This window comes from Triturus cristatus, chromosome 5_2 (assembly GCF_964204655.1).
Source record: "Triturus cristatus chromosome 5_2, aTriCri1.1, whole genome shotgun sequence".
Classification (NCBI taxonomy): Eukaryota; Metazoa; Chordata; class Amphibia; order Caudata; family Salamandridae; genus Triturus; species Triturus cristatus.
Window position 1 is genome coordinate 1,119,895,522 of NC_140588.1, and position 13,894 is coordinate 1,119,909,415.

At 45.5% G+C, this 13,894-nt stretch overlaps 1 protein-coding gene across 1 annotated transcript in view; it reads right to left on the bottom strand.

The window, feature by feature from the left end:
- LOC146829851 (indolethylamine N-methyltransferase-like) overlaps positions 1 to 13,373 on the bottom strand; it is a 154,437-nt gene extending 141,064 nt beyond the window's left edge. Inside the window, exon 1 of the mRNA XM_085606739.1 lies at positions 13,226 to 13,373. Within this exon, the coding sequence (XP_085462865.1) occupies positions 13,226 to 13,373 (148 nt within the window). The remainder of the gene's footprint in view (positions 1 to 13,225) is intronic.
- Between the last annotated feature and the right edge of the window lie 521 nt (positions 13,374 to 13,894).

A 13,894-nucleotide genomic window follows, 5' to 3' on the forward strand; every position in this document is an offset into this window, starting at 1 on the left:
GAATTACAAGGTGGCACTCCGCTTCCTCTTAACCGATGCCTCGTCCATGGTGGTGGTATGCGGGGTAGCCAAATTTTTGGGATGCGCCTGGATGATCCGCTGCAAATTGTTAAAATCTCATAGGAGCCAGGTTATTGAAGAAACATGAGCTTTGGTCCCTGTCTTATCTTGAACTGTTTCAATGTTTTACCATCTGCATACAATTACTTTTTTTAAACTTTTTATATCCTTTTTAAATCATTGTTGTATAAATGGATTTTAGGATGCTTGTAAATGTACTTACTTTTATGATATTTTTATATCGTATAAAGTTATACAACAACACCTAGTACTGGCACTACATGTGCACCAACGCTGTCAGTGTGGCAGGAGGAAACGCACAAGTGTCTGAGGCCGCTTCTGTAGTACCATGGTGCCGGGCATACACAAGCGGGGTGTACATGCCTGTTACACTTTCAGGGCACTATCCATAATACAGACTTAGATAATTTTTTATATAATAGCAAAATATACTAGGGCCCACGCACTTGAGGCAGATGAATGACAACTGTTAACTGAAAGAATGGGAAACACCAGGTGCATCGATTGTTTCCCCAAGCCTATTGCAGATTGTGTGCCCTCTGTTGTATGCTGAGGCAGAACTCACACATCCTCTTCAAAAATGGCATGCCTTGCTTCTCCTAGTGCAACCTTTGCTACTGTGCGACTCCGGCAGGCATTGGGAAATATTTTCATATTAATATCTAGTTCAATTTAAGGATAAAGTAGAAGTGCATTCCACCCTGAATTCTGGAGCAGGGTCTGTTTCCCATAATTCAAAGACGCCTTCATGCATCTCCCAGAGTCAGACTGCCCCTGACAGCTCTGCCCACGCCCCGTGAGGATTAGGGTGGGTAACTTCTTAGTTTGGAACTCAGAAATGGTGGATTCTGCCAGTGGCTTTGCCTTTAGTTCCATTGTGGACTTGACAGATTCTGTATAGCAAGGCCACTGTGAGAGCTTTCTGTGCTGAGTGTGAAAAATGATGCTTCAGGGAAACTTGAGAAGTGAGGTCACTGGGTTTATGGAAAACTTTTCACCAAGCAACCAAATTAATTTAAAATAAAATTAATTGTTTGCATTGGTATTTTCCAAAACATCCTAGATTAGAGCACAGCTCCCCCTCCCCGCACCGTAGAAAGAGGTCTTTATTTCCTGCAAGATGTTTACCAATGTCAATAAACTGTTCATAGGATCATCTTGTCAAACACCCCATCTTTTCTGTCTGACAGACTCAAGTGCTGGGGCTCAGAGTCAATCCCCTCTCTCACCCCTCCTCAGCAGATGCCCAGTTTAGGAGGCAGAGTTATCTCTGCGGCCACCACCAAACTGCAAAATCCCTCTGACTTCAGTCACGTAAGGTATCACATGTAGTGAATTTTAAAAATAAAACTGAAGACATGCCTCTTTAGTTTGTGTGTCTGTCCATCCGCATGTCCACCTGTCTGAGCACCTCTTATGAATGATTATTTAGTGCTGGGATGCTTGGAGAATGCCCTCTTATTCTTGTCATGTCACATAATATATTGAGTTTTTTTAAAACAGACAGTAGGTTTGTTGAGTGGTATCTTGTCCTACTGTACTCTAAGCTTCTAAAGCCCTCCACCCCCTGGAGTATGACTTTGTGCCCCTCCCCCCGGACAGCTGGAGGGACAAGCGCCTAAAGGGAGTGGCCAAGCTATTCAAGTGCAGTGCACCAGTGTAATGGTCGTGTGACACCACTGCCCTGTAACCACTGACTGCCCAAAAAGCCCGCAGAAAACTGCGCAGTAACCACTGACTGCCCCAGGACCCACACTGGATACTGCCCTTTAATGCCTGACTGCCCTAGGGCTTCACAGGAAACAGCCCTGTAACCGCTGACAGCCCTAAGACTACACAAGATATGACCCTGTAACCACTGACTGCCCCAGGACCCACACAGGAACCAGCCCTGTAAAGACTGATGGCCCCAGGACACGCATTGACTGCCCCAGGACACACACATTATACTGCCCTGCAAGCACTGACTGCCCCAGGACCACCCAGGAAACTGCCCTGCAAGCACTGACTGCCCCAGGACCACCCAGGAAACTGACCTGTAACCACTGACTGCCCCAGGACCACCCAGGAAACTGCCCTGCAAGCATTGACTGCCCCAGGACACACACATTATACTGCCCTGCAAGCACTGACTGCCCCAGGACCACCCAGGAAACTGCCCTGTAATCACTGAGTGCTCCAGGGCTCACAGAAAAGGCTTCAAAGCTTGTATAACATGTCCTTCCTTGTAAATCTTACATGCTTGAAAAATGAATAAATAAATAGGGTCTGGTGGCAAACTCCTGTACCAATATTACCAAATCTAGAGCCTCCCCAGAAGCAGCAGTTCCTTCTGCAGGTCTGTAACTGAGAGCCTCTTGTACACATGACCCTCTGTACATCAAGGGCATACAGTCCATGCACAAAGGGTCTGGGCTACGAAGGATTGTTTCCTGACTTATGCCTCTAGAGTAGCATGAAGTACTTCGAATTGAAAGAGTCAAACGGGTGCAAACGCATGTAACATATGTCATAGCCAACTACTCACTCCTGTGTTGTCTGAGTGGATGTAGTTCTGACCTTAATTTAGACATGAATGATCCCAGGAGTGAGCACAAGGGCTGATGGGTAAATTCCATGTGAAAGATATTCCTGCATGATTCAGAGCTAAGAGCTGCTGTCAGTGAGACAAACTGCATCAAACTGTGTGCAAAGCAGAGTGTTCAGGAGAGGAGATAAAAAAGAAAATAATCTGTTTGCAAAACGAAAAATCTAATCCAAACAAAAAGCCAAATTCAAGAACTTTCCTGACCTTGCTCATACATGCAGTTATGGATGTGTAAAGTACACATGCTAAGGTCAGGATAGGAAAACATGTTCACAAGTGGACATCATGAGTGACATCTAACATGTACACCCGTACATAGGGCATGGAGAGTTATGAACTTGTGAGGCAGGTGTACATTATACTCATGCATAAACGTAACTTGCATGTGTCGTCATTTGCATCAGTTTTGATCCACAGGACACATTTGTGAGAAGGTGGCCTGATATATGCTGTCCACTAGTTCTAGTGGGCACCTTGTATCAGTCCAAACAACCCCTTATTGGTTATAGGTTAAAGACAACCTTTAATGAAAGCTATCCTAGTGGTAGCTATGGATAGCAGCCTTCAGGCTAAGTCTTGAAGGAATGTAAAGTAGCTTGTTTTACCAGTCTATAATCTCTTGAATGATCAAATGAAAAAACAACCACGCCAGGTATATATTCAAAATATATGTATTTAAGATTAATCACACCCCTCTAGTCTCTTTATGAGACTGGAGTTCGAAGTACTTTAGTTACAAGTGTTTAAGCAACAGTAAAAACTCAAATACACATTTGGGCCCCAGGTGCGTACCAAACCGTATACTAAAATAGTGGTATAAGAACCACGACTGAGATAGGCAAGGTGCCTATCGCCTCTAAAATCGCTGGAACCCCAAGGAACCACCCAAGGTAGGGACGTCGGGGACCCACGGGAGCCATATCCAGTGTGGAAACACAACCGTGGGTTTCTATTACTTTCTATGGGGAATGTCGCGGTTGGAATTTTAAAGATTAGGGACACTTCAAATCGAACTAGGACCAAACCCTTTTGGACTAAGACAGTTCTAGGGCAAGCACCCTCGAGAGTACCAGAGTACTGGAGTTACCTCAGCCAGGGAAGCCGGGTGCATAGGTGCCTTTTGGTGTCGGGTCGCTTCGTCGATTCCAATGGAAGCCTGCAAACAACTGCTGCTGCCGAGAAGAGGAGAAGTGTCTGGAGAGATCCAAGCCTGGATCTAGGATGTAAGGAACCTGAAAGCAGAGGGGACAGAGTCTGGGTCACTTGCCAGTGACCTAGGGCAGGATGGACCAGTGCCCACAGATGTCGGGTGCTTCAGGTGAGTTGTCGAGTGTCTTGACTCTTCAGCCACGAGGTCCAGGAGGCGTCGACGAAGTCCACGAGCCGGATTCGAGCTGTCCCACATAGTCTGTCGAGTGCTGCGGTGTCGGCGACCAGAAAGTACCCAACAAGTCTTGGCAACGGCAAGTCTCAGCAAGGTCTGATGGACTCACCAGCGAGGGTAAGTAAGCACAAGTCTGGAGCAACCAGAAAAGCACAGTTAGAAGTGGAGCTGCGTTCGTGGGGACCTGCTAGCCAACGGGCTAGTGATCGCGAAGGAGCCTCGAGCGGTCGCACTTGGAGCTGGCCCATGGGTCACTCGTGGAGTGGAGGCCAACAATCTTCGGTGCAGGAAGTGCTCAAGGCTGGGGCTACTCGGAGCCCAAAGCACAACTTCGAGGATGACCAGGAAGGTGTTGTTGCTGCAAAAGTTCACGGTGTCCAGGGTCACGGTTCCACATTACCCACGATAGCCACGGGCCTCAGCTTTGCTAGGGACTCAGGGTAGCCTCGGGGAAGCCTGGAAATCCACCTCTGGTGATGCAGAGACTTCGGCGTCTGGCGGGAGCTTCAGCAATGCAGACCGGTCAGTTGCATCTTTGGTGCCTGAAAAGCAGGGGAGTCACTCCTTGACCCCAAGGGAGATTTCTTCCGTCTTCTAGTCGAGATAGAAAGTCGAAGGTCCAGGATATATGTTTCAGAGGTTCGTCCAGGGTAATCTAAAGTCCTAGGGATGGGGTTCCTATACTTATACTAAGTTTAGGTTTACAAAACCGCCTGCATTACTCATAAAGTCCTCAACCAAAACACACCACATTTCCTCTCAAAGAAACTCCACACTGCGCGCTCCACTCGACCTCTTAGAAGCACCAACCTTGATACCTCTGGGTCTAGCCAGCGCTATATAAAACCTTAAAAAAAAATTTATTTTAAAAAGACTACCTCTAAGGCCCCACCTATCGGTGGGCCTGGGGTGGGGGTGGTTACACCCCTTCCCCTTTGTCCAGTTTCACGCCAGAGCAGTGGCTGAGTGCCCCTGCAACCAGTTTCAACCGGGCTTTGCCCAGGGACACCTTCTGTGCCCCAGGCAGTGTCTCAAAAGCATCCTGTGAATGCTCCCACCCTGCCCCAATACACATCTGCCTGTCTGGGGAGGTGGTTACACCTCCTCGTGACAGGAAACCTATTGTCCAGGCCTCCCCTGCCAGAGTTTCGGTCAGCAGCAGGAGGCCAGACCCGTGTCTGTGCCAGTGGCATCCATTTTGTGATGCCAGGGCTTAGAAAGGATTTAACCAGGTTTAGTCAGTGTGAACATGTCTCTCCCTCTAGAAGGGTTGACGCACCACTGTTTGACCCTGCCAGCATCTTTCCAGCATCGCACAAGGGACTCCAAGTCCCAGAGGTCTTTACTCCCTGGAGGGAGGAACTAACTGCAGCCTCGCGCTCAAAACGCGCTCGAGACACCCGCGGCACGGGACGTGCCTTTGTTTGACCCTGCCAGCATCTTTCCAGCATCGCACCAGGGACTCCAAGACCCAGAGGCCTTTACTCCCTGGAGGGAGGAACTAACTGCAACCTCGCGCTCAAAACGCGCTCGAGACACCCGCGGCGCGGGACGCGCCTCTGTTTGACCCTGCCAGCATCTTTCCAGCATCGCACCAGGGACTCCAAGTCCCAGAGGTCTTTACTCCCTGGAGGGAGGAACTAACTGCAGCCTCGCGCTCAAAACGCGCTCGAGACACTCGCGGCGTGGGACGCGCGCGGGCTGCGCCCGGGCCAAGGGCGGGCCCGTCCTTGCCCGTTACTGCCAGGATGTGGCTGGGCTGGGCCCACTCTCTTACTCTCACCTCCGCATGCCAGCAAGTTCCAGACATATCAGAGGTATTGTGACCATAAGATCGCCTTGCTAAAAACATTGAGAGACAATTGAATGCTCCTTTGAATTTCAAAGGGACTCAAGGTACACTAATTAAATTGCATTTCCATCTTGCTTCGGACTTTGTACCCTTGGGTTACTGTATTTTTGCTTCTGTCTAACCATGGGGAAGCGGAAAATTATGGAGGGGGTTGGGGTCGGGGGTGGAAATTGCTCTAATAGTTCTGTGGGGAAGACGAAAAAGGCCAGAAATACTCTTAAAACTGCTGGTGACAATTGTGTCATGGATCGGATAGATTCCCTTGTTAGAGAATGTGAGGACCTCTTGATTGACGAACCCTCCATTCCCTCTCCAATAGTAGCCAATATAAAAGCTGGCCCGCCAACTGTTATACCAACAATGTTCAAGAAATCTTCTCGTAATTCCGACGAACAACTAGCCAAATCTCTGGGCCACAAACAACCTGTAGTTACCGTTTTGGATCTACAGGCTGATTCTTCTAGTCCAACCATGAGCCAAGCAGCTTTCAAATACCCTGTACAAACAGGTTCAAAGCTCTAGCAGATTCTCCGACTATTAATCCGATAGAAACTACAGCTAAAATCTCCTCAAATCCATCATAACGGGAACTGCTCTTGTAAATGTTCTGACATTAACTTGATTAAAATTATCCAGTCCCTTAAAGCTGAAGTTGAATCTTTAAAAAGTATGATCATAGGACTTAACTCTCTAGTCAGGTCTTCTCCACTAGCTTGTCACCTAAATCAGTATCGTACCACCTCACAGTGCCCCCCTAGTACATCTCCGAGCATTGGCAAAGAACGTGAAGGGCTTGGAATGGCACAGGATAACGCGTCTCATCGCGTTTATAAAAGCAAACCTAATATTTGTAAGATACCCCAAGTTTCTGGCATTAACAATCCTGAGAATTATCCTCGAGCCAACAATCACTTTATGCTCAGGAGTATTACATCATCATTGCCTGACTCTCAAACTGCACACTGTTTATATGGTTAATGTTCCCAAACTTGATGCCACTCACAGTGTTGAGTGTAAAGACTCGTTAGTTAACAAGTCTATCCATTGGTTAAGACATGTTAGAGGATGCCACTCCATCATACGGGAGGATATTCTAAGAGCAAGCAGGTGTCCATCTACAAATGGGGCGTTTGACAATATTGAATTAACACTGTCAAACACAGATCTGGCGGATAATCTGATCGCGCTAGAGTATCGTACATCCTCCCCAGAGTCGTCCTCAATACAGATTAGGCGCTTTCCACCTTTAGCTGAGAAAAGAGTCGCTTCCCATTAAGAACTCTTAGTGTGTGATCCTCCCTCACCATTGTCTCAAAACGATTGACTACCTAATATTCCTGTTTAGTCTGTAAGGCAGAATACATACTCCCAACAGGACAAAGTCCCTTCTGTCAACCCCGTTTTCTTCCCTCTGTACCAGACACCACACACGGCTAGCTCTCGAAACCATGGCACAGCACTTATTGCTGACTTTGATAGAAGGGCAGGTGTAGGGCCTATTCCCAATCTCCACCTTTTTAATAACTCTTCTTCGGATTCCACATCTCCAGGGGGACTATGCGCGCTTGCTTCCCCCTTGGTTGCTCCAAATTTAGCTCAGGTAGGCCAAACAATTTTAGGTTATGTCCAACCAAAAACAAACCTTATGACATCTATAATGGATACAGCTACTGATGCGGTGGCTATGGTGCCTGAGAAACGCAACACTTCCCTCAAGATACTTTCTTGGAATGTTGCAGGGCTCAAGAACAAACTTTTATTGCCCCACTGGAACAGCTTAGTTGAGGATCACCATCTTTGTATTTTCCAGGAAACCTGGTGCTTGACTCCACTCTATAAGTCAGGTTACACCACCTTCTTTATCCCAGCGGTCCATGTTGGCAAGGGGCGTCCATCGGGTGGGTTGATTGCGTGGGTCAGCATTGATCTAGGAAGGACAGTAAAGCAAAATATAGTCCCCTCTCAAGACATCTTGTGGCTCACTATAAAATGGCCAAAGGGAGGGGAAACCCTCGAACTCTTTAATATCTATGTAAGAGGGATGCCTGCGGCCAAAGTTTCACCTACCCTTTCACTTCTTGTGGAAAAATTAAGCAGCTGCCATGCACTTGCGAAAATTATGGTAGCAGGGGATCTCAATTGCACTTTCGAACCCCTAAGTTCGGATGATCTTTTGGGGACATTAGATGAAGACCTTCAATGGGGAATACCCCCCCCTAGATTTAGTCCCCATTAAGAAGTGGTCCCAGGTGGCCATTCAAATTAATGCAATTGTCCTAGAATTTGGTTTGAGAGCACTGAACGGCAGAGTTTCATCTGACTCTTTGGGAGCCCACACTTTTAATAGAGTGGGACACACTTCTTGTATCGATTACATCTTAGTGGATATTCGTCTTTGGACCGACTCCATTGATATGATAATCGGCGCCACAGTGGATAGCGATCATAACTTTCTGTCCTGCCGTTTGCAGAATTCTTGGCTATGCCCTGAGCAAGCCTTAACCATCGATCCAATCTTAACCACCAAAGAAGTTGTCCCCTCCAACTCTGGTGGACGAAGGTTGTTGGGCAAGATCTTAAAATTCATTCCATTTCTGAAATTCTGATGACCAGAACCAAGGATCTCGAGGTCGTTGCAAAAGACCCATTTGCAACATCTAAGGCAACCCTTATTTATGATACAACTATTAGTCAGATGAGTCTGCATTTCCAGTCTGGGCAACTATTTAATAGTAAATGCAACAACAAAAAGGGACTTAATCCCTGCTTTACCAAGGACTGTCGATTAAAGAGGAAAGCCCTATTTCTTGCTCTAAAAGGGAAAATACTTCCTGAAATTAGAGAAGCCAGGAAAGAATATAATGCTACTATCAACAAAGCAAAACGCGACTGGGAGGAATCACACTGGCAGGCATTAAAAGACGCTTGCAACCCAAGGGACTCTATAAAATTTTGGAATTTGATTAAAGCCACTGACTCTAAAGGTACCGTTCAAATACCCAATCATATCACCAGCTTAGAATGGCATGCTCACCTTTCTAGATTATACTCATCTCAGGATTCCTTGGCCAACCTGCAGCCCTTAGAGCACGCACACCATCCACATCCCGCTGATGATGTTATATCTTTTAATATCACAGAAACTGTAGATGCAATCAATTGCATCGTTCCTGCCAAAGCTGCTGGACCGGATGGAATTCCGGGGGATCTACTGCGATTAGATCCAGTTAGATGGGCCAAATATATCTCGCTCTTGCTCAACTTAATTGCCAAGGGCGCACCGGTCCCAGACTCTTGGAAAGGAGCCGAAGTTGTCCCTATATATAAAAAAGGGGATAGGGAGGACCCTGCCAATTACAGGCCTATTAGCTTGGTAGATGCCATTCAAAAGGTGGTTGGCAGGGTTCTCCTACACAGGATTCAGGACTGGATAGACGACGGTAACATTATCTCCCAATATCAAGCGGGGTTCAGAAGGAACACCGGGACTATTGACCAGGTGTTTCGGCTGTTCCTCCTTTACTGGAAAGTGGTAGTGATTGGTAGGGGCAGCTTATATCTTGCCTTTATCGATCTCAAGACTGCGTTCGATCTGGTACCTAGGGGGACCCTGTGGTCAGTTTTGGCAGAAATGGGCACCCCGTCACAACTTTTGAATTTATTGATCTGTTTACACGAGGACAACTATGCCCGTGTAAGATGAGGTGCCCAGGGCCAAGTTACTGACAGGATCATTGTCAGTAGGGGGGTCCGCCAAGGGTGCGTCATGGCCCCCACCCTATTCTCATTGTATGTGAATGGGGTGGTTGACTTTCTGGGGAAAGACCCTGCAGACGCACCCACCCTGGCTGAGGAAAAAATCGCGACCCTCCTATTTGCCGATGACACATTGCTTATTTCCAAGACTCCAGTTGGTCTCCAGAAGCGATTAGACCGATTCCATCTTTTTTGTACTATTCGAGGCCTCAAGATAAACACCTCAAAAACAAAGTTTATGGTTTTTAGTTCTCGTAAATACCTTAGATCTAGCCCTACTTTAGATGGAATCCAGTTAGAGAGAGTCAAAACCTTTGACTATCTGGGGGTTCGACTTTCCGATAAGATGAACTGGAGACACCACCTAGATAAAATGTTACTAAACCACAAGCGTGTGGCAGGAGCTATTAGGAAAGCACAGAGCTTATCACTAAGCAAACCGGTTGCTCCTGCCCTGGCAGTCTATGAGAGTAAAGCAGTGAGCTCGGCTTTATATGGTGCGGAGCTCTGGGGCTTCAATAATACTGATGACATTTCTAAGTCCGAACATAAATTTAATAGAGAGCTAGTTTCACTCCCCATTAGCACCCCCCTGAGACCAATCTTATTTAATATGGGCAGACGTTCCTTTAATGAAATCGCCAGGTCTCGTCCCCTGTTCTTTTGGGCATGTCTTCGGCGGACACAGAAGCTCTCCGGGTATGCAGCCGCACTTTCAGAGGTATTGACATTAGACACGGGCAACAAAGTTAAATGGCTGACCAATCTTAAGAAACTGCTAATTGATTTAGGGCTGTCCGGGGCATGGGCAAGCCAGATACCTCCTCCTAAAGAGGATCTCAAATTGCTTTATTGGAATTGGGTAGCAGAACGGGAACTGAGAACTCTCCATCTGGGGAAATTAACTGAGGAGTACTTTTCCCACAAACAATATAGCTGTTACGAACCATATATGGATTTCATTCAAGTGCCAAGAGATAGAACCTTGTACATTAAATTTAGAATAGGTTCTTTACCTTTAAACTCGTTTACAGCCAAATGGAATTCATCAAAATCTTCCTCACAATCATGCCCATGTTGCCCTGCCCCGGAGGAAAGCATTGCCCATTTTCTTTTCGCTTGCCTGGCATACAAATCGGCAAGGGCTTGATGGTTAAAACCAGTCTGCAGAAACCTTGGGACAACAAAGCACTTGGCCGCCCTTCGAATTTTAAAAACAGATGGCACTCCATCATTGGTTTGTGGGGTGGCCATGTTCCTAGGTTGTGCATGGAACAAGCGTAATAAACTGATAAAAAACACAGTTATATAAAGTCCCCTGAAGCGAAAATGTTTTATTGCTAAACTGGTTTTTTAGAATGCATTGTTCTATTCTTTTTTGTGAAATGTTGTTCCTAGATGGAACAATTTAACTAACATTTTTAAACTTTTACCTAATTTATATAATTGTCGTGTCCTGTACCTAAAGATCGTGAATGATTTCCTTTTGGAGCTATACATAACGATCAAATCCATTTTTAACTACGAAATTTTATCCTAAATGGCAACAAGAAGCAGAATGATAAATCTACATTTAAAAGGACTGCCACAGTGCTAGCTAGAAGAGTATAAGCAGCCATCTTGTATATTGCTCATCAGGACCCGTGAGTGCACAATTTACTCTGTGCTATTGCATGAAGCGGGCTCTGTTGCATATTATGTTTTGTGTATTTTATTGGGGCACCTAATAATATCTTGTACTGTTTATATTTTTTTTTGTCATAACTTAATTGTTATGTTATGTTATACTTATATGTATCTATAATGGCACAATGCACTTTCTGAATCTATATGCTATAGGGCATCTTTGATTATCTTGTACTGTACTTGACATAGGGATACGCATTAGCACCCTTTGCGTATGAAGCTGGACGCCGTCCTGCTTATCTGCACAATTTACCACACTTGACTAATTTACTGACTATGATCTTTTGCTGCTTTGAAACTGTTTGCACATTATCCTCGTCTCTTTTAATTGTGATGGTTGTCTTTGTTTTAAAAAAAAATGCTTTTATGGTGATACATCTTGCACCGAATAAAGCTTGCTTTGAATTGGAATGCTACCCCCCCCGCCAGAACTGGCGGGGGGGTAGTATTCCAAAGCGCTTCACACCAAACACGACATGTTTTGATGCAGCCATTCCAAAGTTAGCATTTACCGCGAGGTTATAATGCACTTGATAGTATATGGTATGGCTGTATCACAGAACAGCCTTAAGGAAGTATTTCCGAATGCTGCAGAGGGGCTCAGCTCATGCTTGGGCACCCTCTCACATAAAACCAAGCACTCTGCCTTCAGGATTGTCAAGGCCTGCCATAGGAGTGGCTTATAGGTTTATATGTGGCTGTATAGGGTAGAGATATAGGTAGACTATACCACTGTAAGGGGTGCAAGCACACCCTTACCCATGCTGCCATAGCAGACCTGTGGTGTCATTTTGGATGGCTTCCCAGGGGTGGCATAATACATGCTGCAGACCCTGGTAGGCCTCTGATGTACCTATGCCCTAGGTACATAGTATACCCTATACTAGGGGCTTATAATGCACTCCAGAATCCAATTAGATATGTACCTAATGTACATGGAAACCATTTTAGAGAGGAAGCAGCTAGGCTGGGGTCCTGATTAGCAGGGCCACAGCCAGATTAAGGTCGAAAAACAGTGAAACACCAGCAAAAAGTGGGGGTACCCATGTGAAGCAGATCCTACTCGCCTACAACATTGGTTTGACAGAAATAAAACATTCAATAAACGAGTTGATTAAGAATGTATTTGTGATACCTGGCCATCTAGAGAAGCCTTCTAATAACCTGCACTCCGATGTCTGCAGAGAGGAGCACGGGTTGCCTGTTTCATCATAGCAGGTGTGTAACCTACAGATGCTGGATGTGCGCCCTCCTTCAGCGTCGGGTCGCAGGTGAACAAACGCAAAGAGAAGGGGGAAGGACGTGAATCTTCATGGACTCCAGTCTCAGACCCCCCTTGGGACCCAAGGGTCAGGAGCATCTTCACTCTTCAGACCAGAAGACATCACTTCCCTTGTTAGTTTGTGGAGTTATTTACATCATCATACTGTCAGGGCAGCCTGAACTGCCCCTTTGTTGTGGGTACAACACGAATTCAACGCAGAAACGTGTTGGTAAATCTTTCTCGAAAGCTTTTCTGGTAAAAACACTTTCCCAATTGACTGAAGTATGGGCACTTGTATTATAATGACATACTTGCATATTACAGCGCATAATGAATTAATTTAAAAGGGTTTTATTCTAATCATATGTGTCTCAAAGGACGCTTCAATGCCAAGATCTGAAACAAGATTTCTTAAGTTCGATATCTGAATGAAGTCATCTGAAATATCAAACAGAATTACTCAATTCAAACAATAACAATCATTTTAATCAATACTGTTCTTGTACATGGATCAATATCTTGTCTATTAATTATAGGTGAGTTGAAGCATAGCCGACTACATGTAAAAAATTAACCACACATTATGTGGTGAGGAGTAGCACCGATAGTACTCACATGATGATAAGATCCTCAGGTAAGCGGGGAACAGTTCATTAATAGAATCTTCCACAATTTCACAGTCTGGTCCAAAGTACCTCTGGAGAAACATTCGCGGGTCAAAGAACTCCTCATACATTTCCTTCCGACTCATGCCAGAGGCCATGCTCTCCGCTGTGCTGCTCTCCTGATGTCAGTGCTCCTTGTCTGCGCTCACACAATATCTGCTAGAAATCTGCATTCTAAATTATGTCTACAAGAAATCTACATTGTAAAGAGTATGTACAAGAAGTCAACATTGTAAATTATATCTCCTACAAATCCACATTGTAAATGACACCAACAAGAAATCTACATTGTGAAGAATAGCGAGTCTCCTAAGTATTATGCCAAGAGAATCTGAATTTCATTAAAGACACAGAGGCTAACAATACACACTATTCCTTTAAGGCAAATGCCACCAAGCTACTTTGAAATATTACATCATACAGGAAACTGTTCTAGGTCAGAATACTGCCGGCCCATAAAAGGGATTCACACAGTACAATCTGCCTCTTTAAAATGCAGTGCAGAGTCCTTCATCATATGTCACAAAGAATCCATAACGGTATGGGCACAACAGGAAGATGAAAACAAGCACTGGAAATGCAATAGGTTTTGCATTTGCTTAAGTTGGAGCTCTTGGCT